At 45.3% G+C, this 19,310-nt stretch overlaps 1 protein-coding gene across 2 annotated transcripts in view; it reads left to right on the top strand.

Moving 5' to 3' along the window:
* Positions 1-10,218, top strand: part of LOC146782966 (phospholipid scramblase 2-like) — a 221,511-nt gene extending 211,293 nt beyond the window's left edge. For both annotated transcript variants that reach the window (XM_085640143.1, XM_085640144.1), the window contains exons 6-8: positions 6,426-6,587; positions 7,515-7,676; positions 9,217-10,218. In XM_085640143.1, coding sequence (XP_085496269.1) covers positions 6,426-6,587; positions 7,515-7,676; positions 9,217-9,273 — 381 coding nt within the window. In that variant the 3' untranslated portion in view covers positions 9,274-10,218. The remainder of the gene's footprint in view (positions 1-6,425; positions 6,588-7,514; positions 7,677-9,216) is intronic.
* Positions 10,219-19,310: the final 9,092 nt, after the last annotated feature.

Below are 19,310 nucleotides of genomic sequence, written 5' to 3'. Positions count from 1 at the left end.
GGGATCAACACCCTCTGAATTATAGAGAACGGGGGAAAGGCATACATCCTCCCTGAATCCCATTCCTGCAAGAATGCATCTATCCCCTTCGCCTCCGGATCTGGCCTCCAAATGTAAAACTCTTTCAACTGTGTATTCAACCTGTCCGCAAACAAATCCACTTGAAATGGACCCCATTTCTCTTGTAACCTCAGAAACACATCCCTGTTCAACCTCCAGTTGCTCACATCCACCAGTGACCTCGAACTCCAGGCTGCCTCCACATTGCTCTTCCCCGGAATATACTGTGCCTGCTCTATAATCTGTTTGTCCATGCATAACCTCCAGAATTCCTTCGCCAATTCTGCTAGACTCCTCGAACGAGGACCTCCAAATTTGTTGACATAACGGACCGCAGCTATGTTGTCCATTTTCAATAAAACACAACATTTCGCCTGATCTTTCACGAAACTCCTGATCGCAAAAGAACCCGCTAAAAGCTCTAGACCATTTATATGCATTCTTTTCTCCTCCAAAGACCCCCTGTTGTCACTGCGCCACATCTCGCACCCCAACCTATTAGGCTTGCATCCGACTCTATCACCATATCCGGACTCTCCCCAAAAATGGCTCTCCCATTCCAAGCCTCCAAGTTCATCAACAACCACTGCAACTCCTCCTGAGTCTCTTTGTTCATTCTCACTTTTTGAGAATACCTTTCTCCCATTCTCAAATGATACGCTTTCAACCTCTGCAGTGCTCTGCAATGGAGGGGAGCCGGAAAAATCGCTTGTATTGAAGGTGACGACAGATCCAACAACCATGCACGCTGCCTCAACGTTATCCAATTCGCCTCCTTCACTCTCTTCACTTCCTTGCGAATCTTTCTCACCTTGTCCATAGGCAACCTCAACACACATTCCAACGTCAAAATCTGAAAACCTAAAATATGAATCTCCTGAGCAGGAATGACACTCGATTTCTCCCTGTTCACCACAAAGACCAGATCTTCTATCACTTTTATAGCAAACTCCGTCTGATCCTGAGCCAATGATTTCTCCTCTGCCATAATCAGAATGTCGCCCAGATATACTATTAACCGAATACCCCTTGACCTTAACCATGCTACAATTGGTCTCATCACCTTCGTAAAACACCATGGGGCTGAAGTCAGACCTGATTTGGAGTAAATCCCTTTGTTCTACGCATACTGGCATTGAAAGATAAGCACCTTTCCGATCCAACCTTGTCATCCAATCTCCTTTCCTCCACACGTCCCTCAACAGATGAATTCCTTCCATCTTGAAATGATTGTAACAAACCCAATCGTTGAGCTCTCCCAAATTTATACCCGGCCTCATCGTCTTGTCCTTTTTCTCCACCAGAATAATATTGCTCATGAAACAACCTTTGACTTTTCCTGCAACCTCTATTGCACCCTTCTCTTCCAGGCTTTTACCTCTTCAGTCACCAACTCCTCTTGCCATCCTTAACATGCTCGGACACCTTTCCTGAATTGGAAACTCCTTGAAATCTATATGATAACCCGTTACCGTTTGCAAAACCCTTGGATCCTGAGTTATCTCTTTCCACCTCAAAACAAAATGGGCTAGTCTGCCGCCCAATTTTACATGGGTAGGAAAAGGGTCTTGGGTTCGTCTTACCTGAAGAACCTCTTCCTCTTCTATCAGATCGCATTCCTCGTGATCTAGACCTCGGTCTCTGAGGGGAAAAACGTCCCTGGTCTGATCTTGAATTAAATCCGTATCCATAGTTGTAAGGCCTGAAACCTCGGGTAATTCCATGGCCTCGGCCGGGGAAACGACCCCGTAGTCTCCCGGCCGACCCAAGAACCTTCCTTATATCCTTTTGCGCTTTTTGAAGGGAATTAAAGGTTCCAACATATTTCCCTAAATCTCTTATGAACTCATCACCAAAGAGAATTCCCTCGCTCCTTTCTCCAAATTCTTTTGAAGCCATATCCACTAATTTGAGTTCTATTTTCATCACTATACTTTTCCTCCTCTCCATGCACAAAGCTGCATTAGTATTGCCCAAAAGACAGAGTACTTTTTGCACCCATTGGCGCATTTCTAAAACATCCACATTCGTGTTGATCGAATGTGCCTCTTCACTCATATCAAACACTTTAGTGAGAGGCCCAAGAATGTCCAATAACCTGTCTTGACAGCCCTTATCGAGACCTCTCCTTGGGTCGCGACCAGATTTATTTAGAAACGTCATCATTTTCTGATCTAGCTCGGGAGTGTAAGCGACCTTGTTACCCAAACTAGGCCTAGGACACTCAGACCTAAGGCACGTTCTTACATCTTTTGCGATTTCTCTGCTAATCCAATAAGAGATGTATTTTGCAACATGATCAGCAGGCATCCACTGGGGCGATAACGGATGCTGAATCAAGGTAGGGTCAAACATGTCTTCCCCCTGGGGGTCTAGAAATTCTTTTGATTCAATTTTTACCTTCTTTTCCTCAAATGTATTTTTCTTCCTCACAATTTCTTCCTCATATGTCATCAAAACTTGATGAACACGTGATTTTCACACCCCCGCTTGTGGATGATGAGTCACATACCACCACACTATAGCTCCTTTTCCTCGCCTTTATAGCGACTCCTTTGGCCTTTATAGCCGTACTTTCCACATGAACCTTACGTTCATTTTCTTTTTCATTAAGTTTTGGTTCAATATTTTTCCTCTTCTGCGTCTTTTTTACGCATCCTTTATTTGAACCACTGGCCACTACCTCCACTTCCTCAGTGGACCAGAAAACATCCTCCTCACGAGGATGATCCCTTTTTCGTTTCTCAAGTGTGTTTTCCACTGTACTCTCTATCTTCTTATCTATTGACATAGCCAATTCCCCAAACATTTTGTCCATGTACTGCCTGAATTTATCATCCATGCCGGATCCCTCATTCTGATCCATTTTAATTTAAAATTCCTCTACATCTCCCACTAAAAAGTCACTTTTTCTTGTGTTAATTTTAACAAAAATAATCACACACCTTAAATATTCTCAAGCGTTAATAAACCTCTCTCCTGTAATTCACTCCGATTTAACTGACGAGCTCCGTACTTCTACAAACCTGTCAGAACATCATCTCTAAATATGGATGACCCTTTTTTACTTAATAAACTAACTAACATTGCCAATCTTTCAAAATGGCCGCCTTACGCAATGTCATGCGTACGGCGGCCGGCACCAGTCTGATAAAAGAAGCCTCAGCTGATCCTAATTGTAAAACGCATTCCTCACGAGCCGGGCGCGTTCCTCAGAACTTTCACCCGGCTCGCTTACAACCTTGCGAGTCCTACACACGCTCACGCACAGCTCATGAATTCTACAATGCATGAATCAACGCACCCTCACGCGACTCCAGTATCTAAAAACGCTCGCGCACAGCGGTAATATCCCTCAATTTTTAAAAATAAATTCAACTTTAAATTAAAATACACATCGAACTCTCTCCTTCGTGTTTACTCACAAAGCGATCACAATCTTTCCATCAAAATAAACCTTTAAGGTCAAATTCAAAAATTAACATTTTATGTAAAACCTTTAAAATAACTCTTTTTTCCCACATTACAAAATACAGTAATATTACCACCAAAATAGTCTCATTCAACCAAATTCTTTAAACTTTAACATCCATTAAATTATTCTTTCTCAACCATACTTTTAAAAGCACAAGTTCAAACTTTACTTATCTCTTGTGTGAGCAGCAACAAAAGAAGGAAGATGGCTGACGGAGTTTGGATATTATGCATGTTCAGTGTTCTAGACGGTTGCTATTGTTCCAATTCTAAGCTTCTTGTTGCTGCTGTGTGAGAAAGCAATAAAGGAATATTGCATAATATTGTGGTCTCCGGGCCTTTGCCATAAAATTAACTTTAAAGCCATGTTCCATTGTATAAAAATACTAATTTTCGAGAGTCTTTCAGTCATATGGCTGTTGGTCAGTGTTTGGCCTGACACATGGACACCATTGTGGAGTTGTGCTAGAATTTAATATTTTTAATTTGTTTTTGCTCTGGGACATGGTTTTGGACTGACTTTGAATTCGAAATAAAATTGAGTTTGCAGTTTCTTCTAGAAATACCATGTGAAGCAGACCTGATTAAGCCAGGAGTAGTGCGGTGAAAGACTTCTCGCACTTAGTTTGTTTTTATGAAAACAAAACTTCAGTTTTTGCATGTTTATGTGCAGAAAGTTTCTAGAGAAAAAAAGTTTTTTTCCCTCTTTAACTTGGGAGGTGGGAGGCGAAGTTATTTAATTTCTCAATGCTCTATAATGGAGTAACCTCTGAAGTCTATCTGCTCCTGGCAGGGACACAGTCCTCTACTGAGGGCTGCAACAATCATTAAAGGCCTCCTACCCAAATTATAAGCAGCAAAGACATTCGACAAGGGAGAGGGAATTTAACTACCGGTAGAGCTTGAGGCAGACAAACTAGAATGCTATTAGAATGTTCTGTCTACTTACGGTAGAATGTTCTAAGTTAAAGAAGGCGAAAGGCAAACATTGGAATGTTGGAGCATAAGGCCTGTACTATGGCCATACAGCCGAGGGCTGTCCCGGTTGTTCAAGACCCTGAACCTGAGTTATAAGCCCAAGTCGCAGGGGAGGGCCGATAACAAGGACGAGGTCCTTTAACAACTGGTATAGCCATAAAAAGAAGGGCTATAAGGTTATTAGAACATTCCTCCCACTAAAGGAAGAATGTTCTAAATTAAAAAGGGAGAAACATGAAGACGAACATTGGAATGTTGGCGCTCCAGGCTTCCACCAGCCATTATAAGCTCGGAGCAACGCCAACGTCTTCAAGGGAGCGCTCAACATTACAAGGTTCTAACAGACTTTATTGCCTTAAGGACCCCCCCACCCCCCTCCACCTAGACAGGATGATGAAATAATAGTGATCTCATACAATAAGAAATCCTATTAGAGAGAGTCCTTAATTGTAACTAAAAGCAGAAATGCCACTTGAGCTTCAGCACTGACAACTTCAGCAGTAAAAACTCATGCTAGAGTGGAAGGAAAACTGCAACCAAGAACATGCACACAGCTCCCAGAAGTCAGTGCCTCGCAGAGGAGCTTAGAGGAGGAACTTATTTTCTGTTGGACAAAAGAAAAAAATGCATTCAAGAATAGTAAAACATATGCTGCTTGGCAAAGTCCAGAACAGCTTCTTTTAATAGCAGCAGCACAGCCTCGGCAGGCGAAAGGAAACACCTGCAGCTGACAACAGTGGCTTAGCTCCTTGAAGCTAGTGTCTGATACTTGAATGAGTAGAAGTAACTCTTAGGGGTGAAGTCCGGAATGGTATTTGAGAGTAGTTACACAGATTGGAGCAACGGATGGCATAGTGTGCTCACACACAGTTCATATTACACAGATTGGAGTGGCTGATGGCATGGTGCACTCACACACAGTTCACGTTACACATATTAGCGCAGCTGATGGCATAGTGTACTCACACAGTTCATGTTACACAGATTGGAGCAGCTGATGGCATCATGTACCCACACACAGTTCACATTACACAGATTGCAGCAGCTGGTGACATGGTGTGCTCACACACATTTCACATTACACAGATTGGAGCAGCTGATGGCATGGTGTGCTCACACACATTTCATGTTACACAGATTGGAGCAGCTGATGGCATCGGGTACTCGCACACAGTTCACATTACACAGATTGGAGCAGCTGGTGGCATGGTGTGCTCACACACATTTCACATTACACAGATTGGAGCAGCTGATGGCACGGTGTGCTCACACACATTTCATGTTACACAGATTGGAGCAGCTGATGGCATTGTGTACTCACACACAGTTCACATTACACTGATTGGAGCAGCTGATGGCATCTTGTACTCACACACAGTTCACATTACACAGATTGGAGCAGCTGGTGGCATGGTGTGCTCACACACATTTCACATTACACAGATTGGAGAAGCTGATGGCACGGTGTGCTCACACACATTTCATGTTACACAGATTGGAGCAGCTGATGGCGTGTACTCACACACAGTTCACATTACACAGATTGGAGCAGCTGATGGCATTGTATACTCACACACAGTTCACATTACACAGATTGGAGCAGCTGGTGGCATGGTGTGCTATTAGAGCAGCTGGTGGCATGGTGTGCTCACACACATTTCATGTTACACAGATTGGAGCAGCTGAAAGCATGGTGTACTCACACAATTCATGTTACACAGATTGGAGCAGCTGATGGTATGGTGAACTCACACACAGTTCATGTGTTTCTGGTTCATGCATGCTTATGCAGCAGTAAGCGCGAACACAGTGGAGTATTATGCAGATAAAGCTGCGACTTTCAGAGCAGGAGTGTTGGATCATGTGTGCAGTGATGCTTACATTAATGCTACCTTTGTGCTGACACATTGCAGTTGGAAGTCCAGTCCCCGCCTGGCACCACCATTGGTCACATCGTTCAAGACTGGCACGCATGTCTGCCCAAGTTCTCCATCCAGAACTCCTCCAAGGAAACGGTGCTGAAGATTGTGGGGCCCTGCCTGGCCTGCAACTGCTGTAGCGATGTCAACTTCGAGGTACAGTGAGCACATGGGAAGGGGTGTCTACGGATGTCTAGTGGGGAGAGCGAGAGTCCTCATGATGGCCAAGCAGCCATGCCAAGCTGGAGGGAACGAAAGAAAAAAATAACTTCTCCCTAAAGTGCGGAGAAATGTGGGTAGGGGGTGAGGGGGAGTCATATAGACAGTGGTGGTGGATATGTAAATACACAATAAACCCACGCAGTTGAAGATGCAACAAGTGAGGTTGGCAGGTTTGCCGGGTGAACATTCCCTTCATCGGAGGCGTTGCGTTAAAGAATCACTACGGCCCAGAGAGGGGAAGTTATTTCATGTATGCTGCTTTAAAGTCCTCCTTTTCATGTCAGTGATGCTCAATTAGAAATGTCATACTAATTTAATTTCTCTGGTCTCGACCTCCACGTCCTGTCTTCACTGCCTTTGTGAGGAAGCTCATGCAGAGAAGGTGTGAATGGACGGAGGCAGGCAGAGCGCTGGGGAACTCCCAGGTTTCTAAGGGCACACGGGCGCAGCGCTGAGGCAAGCAGACGAGATTTGGGCCACATAAGAGCAAGAAGTGGTCACCATGGTTGAGAGGGTTGGGGGCATCTCCTCTTTGTAACCAATCTGTGGGTCTCTCACCACGGTGGTGTGATTCACCTGAAAAAAAGAGTATATTTCCAAGAACTGTTTTGGTAGTGTTGCTGCTTCAACGAGTGGTGGCCTATACTAGAATTTAGTAAACTAGGTGTAGTAAATCTTCCCACCTGAACACACCATGGACTCTACCAGTAGCTCAACAGCTGATCTTTGGGTGCTGTTCAATGCATTGAGCTCTCATCTAAAGTAACATGCCACCTTCTTTTGGGGGACATGGTATCCACACTGGTCCCCATCCTGCTGAGAGTCTTGTGTTGAATTTCTGTTTTTGCATTCCTTTTCCAGGTGAAGACAACCGATGAGTCTCGAAGTGTTGGGCGCATCACCAAGCAGTGGTCGGGACTGGTCAAGGAAGCCTTCACCGACGCGGACAACTTCGGCATCCAGTTTCCCATGGACCTTGATGTCAAGATCAAGGCTGTGCTGCTGGGTGCTTGCTTTCTGGTTGTGAGTCTACCATGAGAGGCGGGACTTCCTGTCAGGGGCGGGATTTCTTGTGCGAAATAGCACTCCCTGTGAGAGACAGGACTTCTATTGAGGGGCGGGATCTGGTTTGAGTCCAAAGGGCTTCACAAGTAGGATGCAGTCCTTGATCCGCTGCTTAGGTTCATGGATTGTTGTGAGGGCTGCAGGACAGAGAAGACAACCATAGTTCCAAGGGAACTGAACAGCAAGGGGTGGCGCAGAGAGGCAGGTGATACAGCACCGGCGGAACTAAAATGGGAGGAATAAAGCAAATGAAATGTTGTAGCCCTACGGCAGATCAGTGAAGGGCATGGGGTTTAGAGTGCGGGCTGCCATCATATAGAAGATGGGCAGGGCCACTCTGGAATCCCCCTGTTAGTCTGCATGGCACGCCAGGGCTAGTTTGAATTCCAGTCTGGCCCTAAAAAGGAAAGGTAGAGTAGAAACAGGCTGAAGCTCAAGAAATCTGGAGATTTAGAGCAGCAGAGAGGAGAAGCAGCCAAAGCTGAGCATTGGAAATAATCTGAAACCTCAGAGGAGGAGAGATGAGGCGAATGGAACAGCGAAGGCCTTCTGCACTCCTGGAGGAGCTTATGTTGTGGTGTTTGATAAGAGATGGGGGGCTGCAGACCAATCAGAGCAGAGATAGCGCTAGAACAGAATGGGAGGATTACCAAGCACCTGGAGCCCAAGCTTGGCAGGGCAAAGGCAGAGATGGGGGCTGGAGGCGGAGCCTAAAGAAGGGACGGGGCCTGCAATCTTGGGTACACTCACTCTATATGTGGGTTCAACAGAGATGCGGCTATAGTAGAAAAGGGCGTTTAGAACAGAGGTAGGAAACTAGTCCCATTGCAGTTCATGGAGGGTGATTAACTGGAACAGGCTTCCGTTCCCAGGGAGTTCATGAAGGGTGCCCAGCACAGATTGCGTTGTGTTTTCAAAGACGTTTTGGGTGGGGTACAGCAGATTGGGGGTTATATCTCCAGGACAGCGTTGTGCAGTTCATGAAGAGATGGAAGGAAGCTGTAGAGGGTGCAAGGTGTCTGGAGGAGAGTGAATGTAGAGCAGACAAGAGGCTTGGCTTGGACACAGGGACCTGAAAAGGGAACCGTGTAATGAAGTGGGCTGCTGGCCCAGGAGAGCGGAGGTGTTGGGTGTGCAGCAGGGGTCATTGTTTCAAAGGGAGAGGGCAGAGACTGGTTTCCAAACTCTGGAGCCGGGGAGCGGATATTGCACTGCTGCAGTGCGAAGGGGACCTGACCAGGTATCGGAACAGATGTGTGGGAGCAAATGCCCGTAGGACATTATCTGGGAGTGGTGGGGGTGAGGTTAAAGAACATATGTGGTGGCAGCAATATGCTATGCTTTCAGGGGACTATGTGGGTCAGGGAAGAGACAGGGATGCTGTTCTGGAGGGGGCCCCTATACATGGGATTTCAGAGTGGTGCTGGGACAAAAAGCTAGGCCTGTCTTTCTCCTACATTCTCACCCCGCCCCTCACCATTTCTGTGTTTTTTTTCAGGACTTCATATTCTTCGAGAAAGGGAAGGACGCACAGAAGAACACTGTGATGGGTTAAAAACTGCATTAACTCCCGTTGACCCTCCGGCAAAGTCTTCTTCTTTCACCCTGCATGCCTACAAAAAGCCAGACAGTGCCAGAAAGAACAAAAGAACTATGCCCCCTCGCAGGAAGACCGCGTCCACCCAGGCGAGCTGGTCATCTATCCATATACTGCAGGGTGGGCGAACCTTTATTACCTCTTAAGTTTATACCTTTTGTGATTGGTCGAAAGCTCTTAGCACCAGAGGGTGTGATTTGTAAGAACATGCACTACCCTCTGTAACTTTGCCTACTTTTGAAGACAAACCAAACCAAGGCACCGTTTCAGAGTCTGAGCTTTTCGAAGGACAGTATGGCGAACAGTCTCCTGGGGCATCATGTGGCGAGCCTATGCTCACAGGGCTGCCTGTGCATCAATGACGTATGAGCAAATGAGGTAGGTCCATGGTAGACATCCCAGTCGAACAGGATGTGAAATGGGGACCTACCGCATGAAGAAACCAAAGAGAAGAGCAACAGGCTCCGCTTAAAACGAGAGCTTGGGTTACAGAAGACAACAACTTAAACTGATTCTGCAGGCCACTGCCACGCTCTCCCGAAGGCAGATGCATCCTTTTGCAGGCCACTGCCACCCTGTCCTGAAAGCAGACGCGTCCTTAATACACAGTACGGGGCAACAACAGGAGGCCGCTGCACCAACTTAAATTTTTTACTGGGGTTGGGGTGTCTTAATGTTCTTTGTCACAGAGATGCACTTCCTAGCCACTTCTGGAGATTCCTCTTACCCACCACAAAGATGCCTTCATCAGTGCCTCCATCCCAGAGGGCCAGACACCCCTTTGGTAACTAGTTTGTTACATCAGCTCAACTGTACGCAATGTGTCGAGCGAGTCTGTTACTTTGTTGTTTTTATCTCTGTGTTTGTATGCTGTTTTTTCATTTAATAAACCGTTGACTTGTCCTTGGCCAATTCGTTTGCACCATTTGGTGCCAGAGGTGGGTGACGGTCACCTCTCCCTGTTACAAAAAGGTAAGTGATGGAGGTGGTGAAGTGCCGCTTCACAATGTACGATCAGCATACGTTTGACTTTGTAATGACTGTAGTACGAATGCATGTCCACAGCACCTGAAACCAAAAGAGGAATACTTTAAAAAGAAGGTAATGTTGTAGTATTCTGAAACCAACATCATATAGCGGGCGAGTGCACAGCATGCGGATCTACAACATTACAAGCGCAACCCGATGGCTCCAGGGACGTACCCTTTCCAGTCACATGCTTTGCACAATCCACATTAAACATTGTGGTCAAAATGACTTATCTTGACCATTCTGAAACCCAGAATCCCCCACTCTACAGACGCTATCCTCAGGTGTTTTTTCCACCATTGATTGTAGCAACAGAAATTGTGTCGGAAAAGAAAGCAAAAACGATTTGCATCCTACCAGGGCTGAAACTTTTCGAGATCAGTATCTCATCAGTTCAGGTCGTATGAAAATGATTCAAAATTGATGACAATTTGAAAGTTTTATCTCTTCCCTGTAGGGAGTCTGGCAAAAGAAATTTTCAGCGTTTCTGATATGCTTAAACATAGATTTATCCAATGTGTGTAATTTGGTTCTTTCAGAGGACCACCACTATTAGTCGGATCAGGCTTGCATGTCTTTCGTTCCAAATACAATGATAAGCCCAGAGAAAAATGCTGGAAATCCTTTGAATTTGTGTTTGAACCAGAACCGGGTTGCATCCAGCTTCCATCAACCCTGCAACATGATTGGACCACCAAATCTGAAGTGAAAGTCTCAAGTGTCGGCATAAAGTCCCAAAAACAATATTTTGGAAGATGACGTGAATGATAGGAAGGCCTATATTCTTTAGTGACACCCACACAACTCCGTTTGCCATTACTCAAATGCTCAGACCATGCACTGCGCTTTGAAAGTTAATCGAGAGTCAATGATGCAATGCAAGGGATCGAAGAGAACAGCATGACATTTCATCCCCATTGGTGTTGATGTACACCATGCACCGCAAAGGATCGAAGAGAACTGCATGAAATTTGATCACCATCAGTGTTGAGGTACACCATGCACCGCAGGGGATCGAGGAGAACTGCATGACATTTGATCCCCATCGGTGTTGAGGTACACCATGCACCGCAAGGGATCGAAGAGAACTGCATGACATTTGATCCCCATCGGTGTTGATGTACACCATGCACCGCAAAGGATCGAAGAGAACTGCATGAAATTTGATCACCATCAGTGTTGAGGTACACCATGCACCGCAAGGGATCGAAGAGAACTGCATGACATTTGATCCCATCGGTGTTGAGGTACACCATGCATGGCAAGGGATCGAAGAGAACTGCATGACATTTGATCCCCATCGGTGTTGAGGTACACCATGCACCGTAAGGGATCGAAGAGAACTGCATGACATTTGATCCCCATCGGTGTTGAGGTACACCATGCACCGTAAGGGATCGAAGAGAACTGCATGACATTTGATCACCATCGGTGTTGAGGTAGACCACTGTTTTGTCTTTGAAACCAAAATAAGAGGTACCCAGAAGTGAAGTTGATTTGGACACTGCAAAAAAAACAGTTAATCGCCCTTAGATTGAAATTGCCCCAGACACTGCTCTAAAAACTTACTTCGATCATGAGTGAATGAAGATATAATTCTGACACCAAAAAGACCTCAAGGTTGAGTGTTCAATGCCAAAGACATTGATATGGGTGTCAGCACTGAAATCATTTTGGCACTGAATTGTGTAAGAATGGTACAAGTATCTTTCTAAGAGGCATTGAAAACCTATGGCATCCCTAAAACACACTGCCAGGGAAAAGTCGTTGCAGAGTCAGGCTTAATAGCCTTCACCACCATTCGTACAGGTTCCAAAAGGATGATCTGACCCAATATGAGTTGGAATGAGTCTACCGCTGACCTCGAACACCATTACAGCATCATCGTGAGGATACAAAAGATGCAGAGCATGAACCGTAGGAGCAAAAGATCAGTGCGTTCAGTGGAGCTGCCGTTACAGCGGCTTCATTCACGGCAGACAAGCCATGGTGTGGTATATTGCCAAGTGTCTGGCTAGCAGCAGGAACATCTGGTGGGCTTTGTGGGGTATCTTGCAGAGGATCACAAGAAGAGGAAATAACCAAGGTTGCAAACACCTTTTTCAAAGCATCTCACAATGCCTCTGACATGGCCAGTAGGCTGCAACAGGCCAGGTCTTCAGGCAGCATACATGGCGGCGGGTTTCACCATTGGTGCTCGGGATACATGAACAGATTGTTAACAAATAATGATGAACATCTATTCCGCGATTGATGATGCTCTTGGAAGCCTCAAAAAAGACATCGAAAGAGCCGTTCTCAAAAAGACAAGAAATAAAAGGCCATGTGAGGACCGATATCCCTGGAGGAGAGAGGTTGAAATGGCCTCTTTAGCATCTCAGTATCTTACAACCAGTGCCCTTCAGGGTGTAACTAAAGATCTAAAGAATACTCTGGAGCCAAAAGCACATGAGACCCCACAAGAAGATGAGATTACAGAGGACGAGGACCAATCTCCTACAAGACCATCACTGCCCGATGACATTTCGATATATCGCGATGCCAGGAGGTAGACACTTCTCATGTACAGTGAAGGGGAACAGGAAGAGTTCTGGCCCATAATTCAAGAGCAGTGAAGTTCTACAGATGCTAGCTAGTGTGACTGAGGAAGGTAAGGACACAATTCAAACACTATCCTGCTCAGCATTGTTTATCGCAGTTCAAGAACGAGTGATTAATCTATAGAAGACATCATCTCAAAGAATTTGGCAAACCCTGAACAGTTTATTCTGGGAGATTTCAGTATTTTCCAGGGGGTTAAATGTGACATTGACAACATTTCTCTGACCACATTCTTTGAGAATAGCAATTTAAACAATGGTGCGTGAAACCCACGTGCAACAAAGGCTCCACCGTTAACTGATAGCCGGAGAAGCTCAACAAAGACCGTGCAATGGTAAACTAGTTTGACCACCTAGATATTCCATTTAAAATACCCTTTAAATATTTGGCTTGAAAGGCCCATGATAAAATGCAGACACTTAAAAACGTAGCCATAAGAGCACTGGGTGAAAACATTTCTGTCAAACAACTCTCCGAGATGAACATAAAGTACTCAACTGAGATATGAACGCTATGCTCCTTTTTCCTCCCTTGATGGAATTGCTCCTGTTCTTATCGCCAAAAAGGAAGAAATTCTACAGTTTACGGCATGGGCTTCCAGTTCTTCAATGAGAAGGAAACTTGGTTAATTCTTTGAAAGGATCTAGAGTCTAAGACCCCATATTTCAAATAAAGACATCTTAAAAACCGGAAAAACTAAACATAATGCTGAAGGCCAAATCCACAATGTTTCAAAATGAACTTGAACAAAACAAAAAAAGTTTGAGATGCTCAAGAAAGTCCCAAAACTGCCTCAAGCTACTATCCTGGACATCGCGAAAAGAAATGTGAGAAATTTGCACCGTTTTATTATCACAAAACACAGGGAGTAAGAAATTAAATGTAGTGAATCCTAGCGATCCTTATCTAATTAATGTGCAACGGAAATGGTCAATGTAAATGGGACACATGTGACCCTATCGCTGCTAGTGCCGTGGAAAATACTCTGAATAATTTAAGATCTTCCTCCAATACTGAGGGATGCCTCCCCACCCAAAGCGATAGTGGCCTAGATCGTCTCACACTGAAGGTGAATCAGAAACCGCTCCCTGGAAACAGGAACTTTTATAGACTGCCTGAAAATTAGAAAAGCCACAAAAAAAAACTAGTCTAAAGTATTTCAGGCATGTAATAGCTCTATGATTACTAGGCAAACCCCTTGAGCACATTTGATAGTCGTCAACAAAAGAACATTTCATTAATAATAACCTAGGAGGGACTAGGTGATCCGGGTCCAGAGAAGGATGCAGCGGAGATATTTCTACTCAACAGTAATCGATGATGTACATAAATTCTTCGGCAATGGCATATCCTGCATTTTTATAGTTCTAGACCTGACCGAGGCATCCGATAGGGGGGAACACCGGACTCTTTTCAACACCTCCTAGAAACAGACACAGATAGAAGGAAGGATTTATTGTTAACGATTTAGATCCAATGTTAATAAAATATCAATCCGACCAAAGATGTGCAAAGTAAAGATGTGCAATCACTACTTCTCCTCTACACCTTCCTTAACTGGAGTACCTCAAGGCTTCACACTGGCCCCCACGCTTTGTAACCTAAGTGCAAACCCTAAAGTAAGAGCCAAGAGGATTAGACCCCAACATTCTCAGAACACTGACCGCACTTCGCTCTGTCTAAAACCCTCCCAAGAACAGTCTCACTAAGGGTCTGAAGAAACACCGAGGTTGACTTCCTTAAATTAAACATAGACCGACTCGACGCCGAATCATCACCTCAGCGCAAACAGATAAACATACCTACACATAGATCATCAACTCGAGCCCACCTAGGAATTCACCTACAAATCACTGTACTTTACCCTTGGTGAACATAGCAAATGCCCAATTGCAGCTTTTGAAATGTAAAACGCCTAATTCGGGGCAAGAGCTACTGGCAGTTCAAAAGACGGAGAGAGAAGCAACCACGCAGTCGTACATTTCCTACTCCACTGAGGCCCCAGAGTAGGCAAGCACATCTATGTAGGTGGAAATTAAGGCGCTCAGGGAGCCCTGGTCTAAAGAACATAAGAAAAGGCAAGACCCATCATTCAAGAGGATTTCACACATACCTCCGCCTTAGACGCAACTGATTCTGAGAGCAGACTAGTAAGCACGGGGGTTCAATAGTGAAATGGCATGCATTGTTGTGAGTGCCTGGGTTTAAAACCAGAACATTACACAGCCCAAAAGAATAAACCCACATGAAAAAAATGCATAGCAGCACAAATGTATTTTGTGATATGCAGTAATATAAGCAAATCTCATTCAGCTTTGTAGCTTCCCATGCTGCCAATATGTACAGCTGTTGGCCATGCTGCCAATATGTACAGCTGTTGGCTTGAAAGTCCATCTCAGCATGGAGAGCCACTCAAAAGAAGCCACATTATCTGTACTTTTCTGCTTTTAAAAGTAAATACAGAAAGAGAAACACAATGTTTTTTTTCTGTATTTATCTGTAAAAATGGGAAGCCAGGGAGCCCAGTTATAATCTCTTTCCCCTGGCCCAAGCTCCCAGCATGTGCATAACAGCCCCCCCAAGCCGTGCCCTCCATTTCCTTCCCTTCACAATTGTGCAGTAACCGAACCATGTCAGCTGCTCAGCTGTCCCTGGGTTCCCATTCCTTTTAAAGGTGTGAGGCCTGCAACTCCCCATGCCCGGTGGTCAGTAAGCTTTGCAGCTACCTGATGATGCCCACGAGGCGGAGTCTGGGCTTTACGCAGGCGCTGCCTGGAGTCCTGCCCTGTGACCCCACACTCCTCCTGCCGTAGCGGCGACTAATTAGGATTACTCGCCTACCCTGCAGCCAGTGCTGAGCCTCATGCACCAGGTGAGCCCACGCGCTCTTTTTAAGTCTCTCCTGAGACCGCGTATTCGTGCATTCTGTTTAAGGCAACGGTGGCTAGGACCCCACTCGGTGCTTACGAGTCGCAGGCTTCATTGTCACCCTGGTTTGCCGAGTCCTGCCTGGTCAGCGTGTGCTGCAGGTGATGGGTTGTTCTTTTAAAGAATATACCACTGCTGCTATGAAGATGTTTGCCTCTTCTATGAAACACACCCCATACTCAGCTCCAGCTCCCGCCCTACTGCTGAAGCCATACAAGTTCAACAAAAAGACTTGCAACCACTCCTTCTCCGGTCTTGAGCCAAGAACACTGAACGCACTACCACCAGAAGCTAGGCCAACCCCCTCCCATACATTCTTCAAAAAAGAAGCAAACAGGCTTCTGTTGAATGGTCTCCTCCATTGGCTGCACCTCATCACCATGCTTGATCATTTACACGTGGACTCTTTTTGGCTCATGGACCAACTAAGCCACTGTGGTCCAATGTATCTGCCTTGGTGTTTACATTGCTCCCTACGCTTGTTTTCTTTTTCTTCACTACCCTTCCTGCATTTTTACAATGTATGTACGACCTGACTGCTATATATACTGCGCTCTGATACCCGGAAGGGTCATGTTCGCGCTTTCTAAAACTCCGCAAATAAATAGTCTGAAAAGATTATAAATGCCAAAGACACATGAGTCAGTAGGACCTCCACATAGTATGGAGACCGATAGAAGAGGGACCCCAACACAGTAGCGTCCTTAGGGAAGATGAGGGTACATGTTAGGTATATTTGTATAGCTCACCTGGGAGGGTATCCTGGTGCTGAAGGAGGAGTTTCACATGGTGGAACTATACACAACCACTGTCCCAAGATGGCCACCAAACAGGACGTCATGGCAACAGCGTTCCCATAATCTCTGCCAATCCTTTCACATGATGTGGTATTTAAGGAGACACATTGATGTCGAATCCTGTCCAGAGTTTTTATGGGGGCTTAGTCACTCACTTTCTGTGGGTCTTCACTCGGGGTTACATACAAGGAGCAAGCAACTCATTCTGTGCAGAGACAAATGTTTTCTATGGAAAGAGCTTCACTGTACAAGGCAGCTCCTGTGTTTGGTGCCACGTTATGCTTGAGCGGCCAAGCCTCCTTTGTATACTAATAATAATTTTCTAGAATAAAAACAAAGTGGGGTTTGACTAGCCTGGGGCCTGTGTAAAAGAGCCCTGTCCCCCTTGTAACAGCATCTGTCAGAGAGTGTCTTTCACCTCTGCATATGGTGTTTTTCTCCCAGTAGGGGTATATCTGAGGCCTCACCCATACTCCTGGGAGGCAGTAACCTCTGAGCAGTAGGTTTTATCAGTCATCAGCCACAGATATTGCAGAGTAAAGATTTACCAAAAATTGAATAAAATACAAAACAGACGAAAATAAGAAATTATTTTCCTTTATTTTTGGAAGGCGTACAGATGGAACAATATAGGGGGTGCTCTTACAGGCAAGAAATCAATCTGATTACAAAACAAGGCTCATTTTTAATTGTCCATCTTATGTAGTAAATGCAAATTCAAGACAACATTGCAAGAGGTCATACTGATGCTAGTGCACGTAGACTGCCTAGTGACAATACATCGGAAGGAGGTGTAGTTACACTTTCTTGTGCACTTGTGACATGGCAGATAGTACCAGAAGAAGATGACACCTCTCGGCATAAAGTCGACTCGAAGAGAGCACATGGGAAGACATGGATTGGCAGTTCGGGCTGGACTGTTCCCATGAGGCACAGGGTCAAGACTGATTTGCATATGACCATGTCTGCACTGGGGTGGCGTGATGAGCAAAATAATGATGGACTAAACCCAGACCTGTGACTGGGGGTGAATGTTTTGCCAATGTGCAACATTCCGTCCATCATCTTGTGTGTTTTGCTGTTCGCCCTATGTGGGAAGGGTATGCCCAGACCTGGGTCCCGTGCTCACTACGCCACTGGAGTCAAGCTATCCTGGCTGAAGAGGGGTGAAACCCCGAAACCGGTCCTAGGATGCTTGATTCTGGTCCAGGGGAGACCTGGCTTGGCAGTTCGGGCTGGACTGTTCCCATGAGGCACAGGGTCAAGACTGATTTGCATATGGCCATGTCTGAACTGGGGTGTCGTGGTGATCAAAATAATGATGGATAAAAACCAGAACTGTGACTGGGGGTGAATGTTTTGCCAATGTGCAACATTCCGTCCATCATCTTGTGTGTTTTGCTGTTCGCCCTATGTGGGAAGGGTATGCCCAGACGTGGGTCCCGTGCTCACTACGCCACTGGAGTCAAGCTATCCTGGCTGAAGAGGGGTGAAACCCCGAAACCAGTCCTAGGATGGTTGATTCCGGTCCAGGGAAGACATGGATTGGCAGTTCGGACTGGACTGTGCCCATGAGGCACAGGGTCAAGACTGATTTGCATATAGCCATGTCTGAACTGGGGTGGCGTGGTGAAATAATGATGGATTAAACCCAGATCTGTGACTGGGGGTGAATGTTTTGTCAATGTGCAACATTCCGGCCATCATCTTGTGTGTTTTGCCCCACGCAGGATGGCACGCTTGGAAACTCTCCATGTAAGTGGTCATTGTGGTTCAGAATAGGCAGAAAAGCAGATCATATACCAGGCGTTATCTATGATTCATGTAGGTCAAAAGGCTTTTCAGGCCTAAATATAGGGGACAGTGGCACAGATTTAAACAGACAACATCAAATACAGTGATCTACTTGCCCAAGCTGGAAAGGGCACAGTCATGTCCTCTCAATGCCGGTGCAAAGGATTTGACATTAAGTAATCTCTCAAAATGTTTATTCTTGAAGCTTACTATTTGCCAGGAGATCAAAATGTCATTGCATACACGAAATAGGTTCACTGCCAATCAGAGTTATATCACCTATTCTTAGATGGCATATTTGCACACTGAACAATACATTCCACAGATTTCTTTGGAACAAGCACAAAGGCAAAATGCCAAAACTTTGTGTCCAGATACCCACGTCCCCTAACCTTGAGGAAGGCACTGACCAAGGGTTGGTCCGGACTCCTTGCATATGGGTTTCTCCCTGGTTGCTCTGAGAACCTCACAAAGTGTAGGAGTTCATGTATGCCCTTAATAATAATAGCACCACAGAGAAACATTTCTAGATTATTCTAGAACCGTACAGTCCGTTGTTCTAGATCCTGAGGCACTAAGGACTCGGTAAAAGTGTCAAACCAAGACAGTAAACCAGTGAGACTGCAACTGCCCCACTGAGCAATATTTGCGTGAGATGTGTTTCAAGTAACGACCAATCCCATGAGATGTTACAGGAATAGTCGAACCTCCTTTCATTAGAAAACGAGGAATACATGTTAAAGATTTATTTTAAAATCAAAAACCTAGTCTGGTGCACATGAAATAAACTCTAACCACATTAAAAACAAATAAAATGGCAACAGCAACATGTACCAAAAGAGTGAA

Source organism: Triturus cristatus, chromosome 12, assembly GCF_964204655.1.
Source record: "Triturus cristatus chromosome 12, aTriCri1.1, whole genome shotgun sequence".
Taxonomy (NCBI): Eukaryota; Metazoa; Chordata; class Amphibia; order Caudata; family Salamandridae; genus Triturus; species Triturus cristatus.
This window is presented reverse-complemented; position numbering and strand designations above follow the sequence as displayed.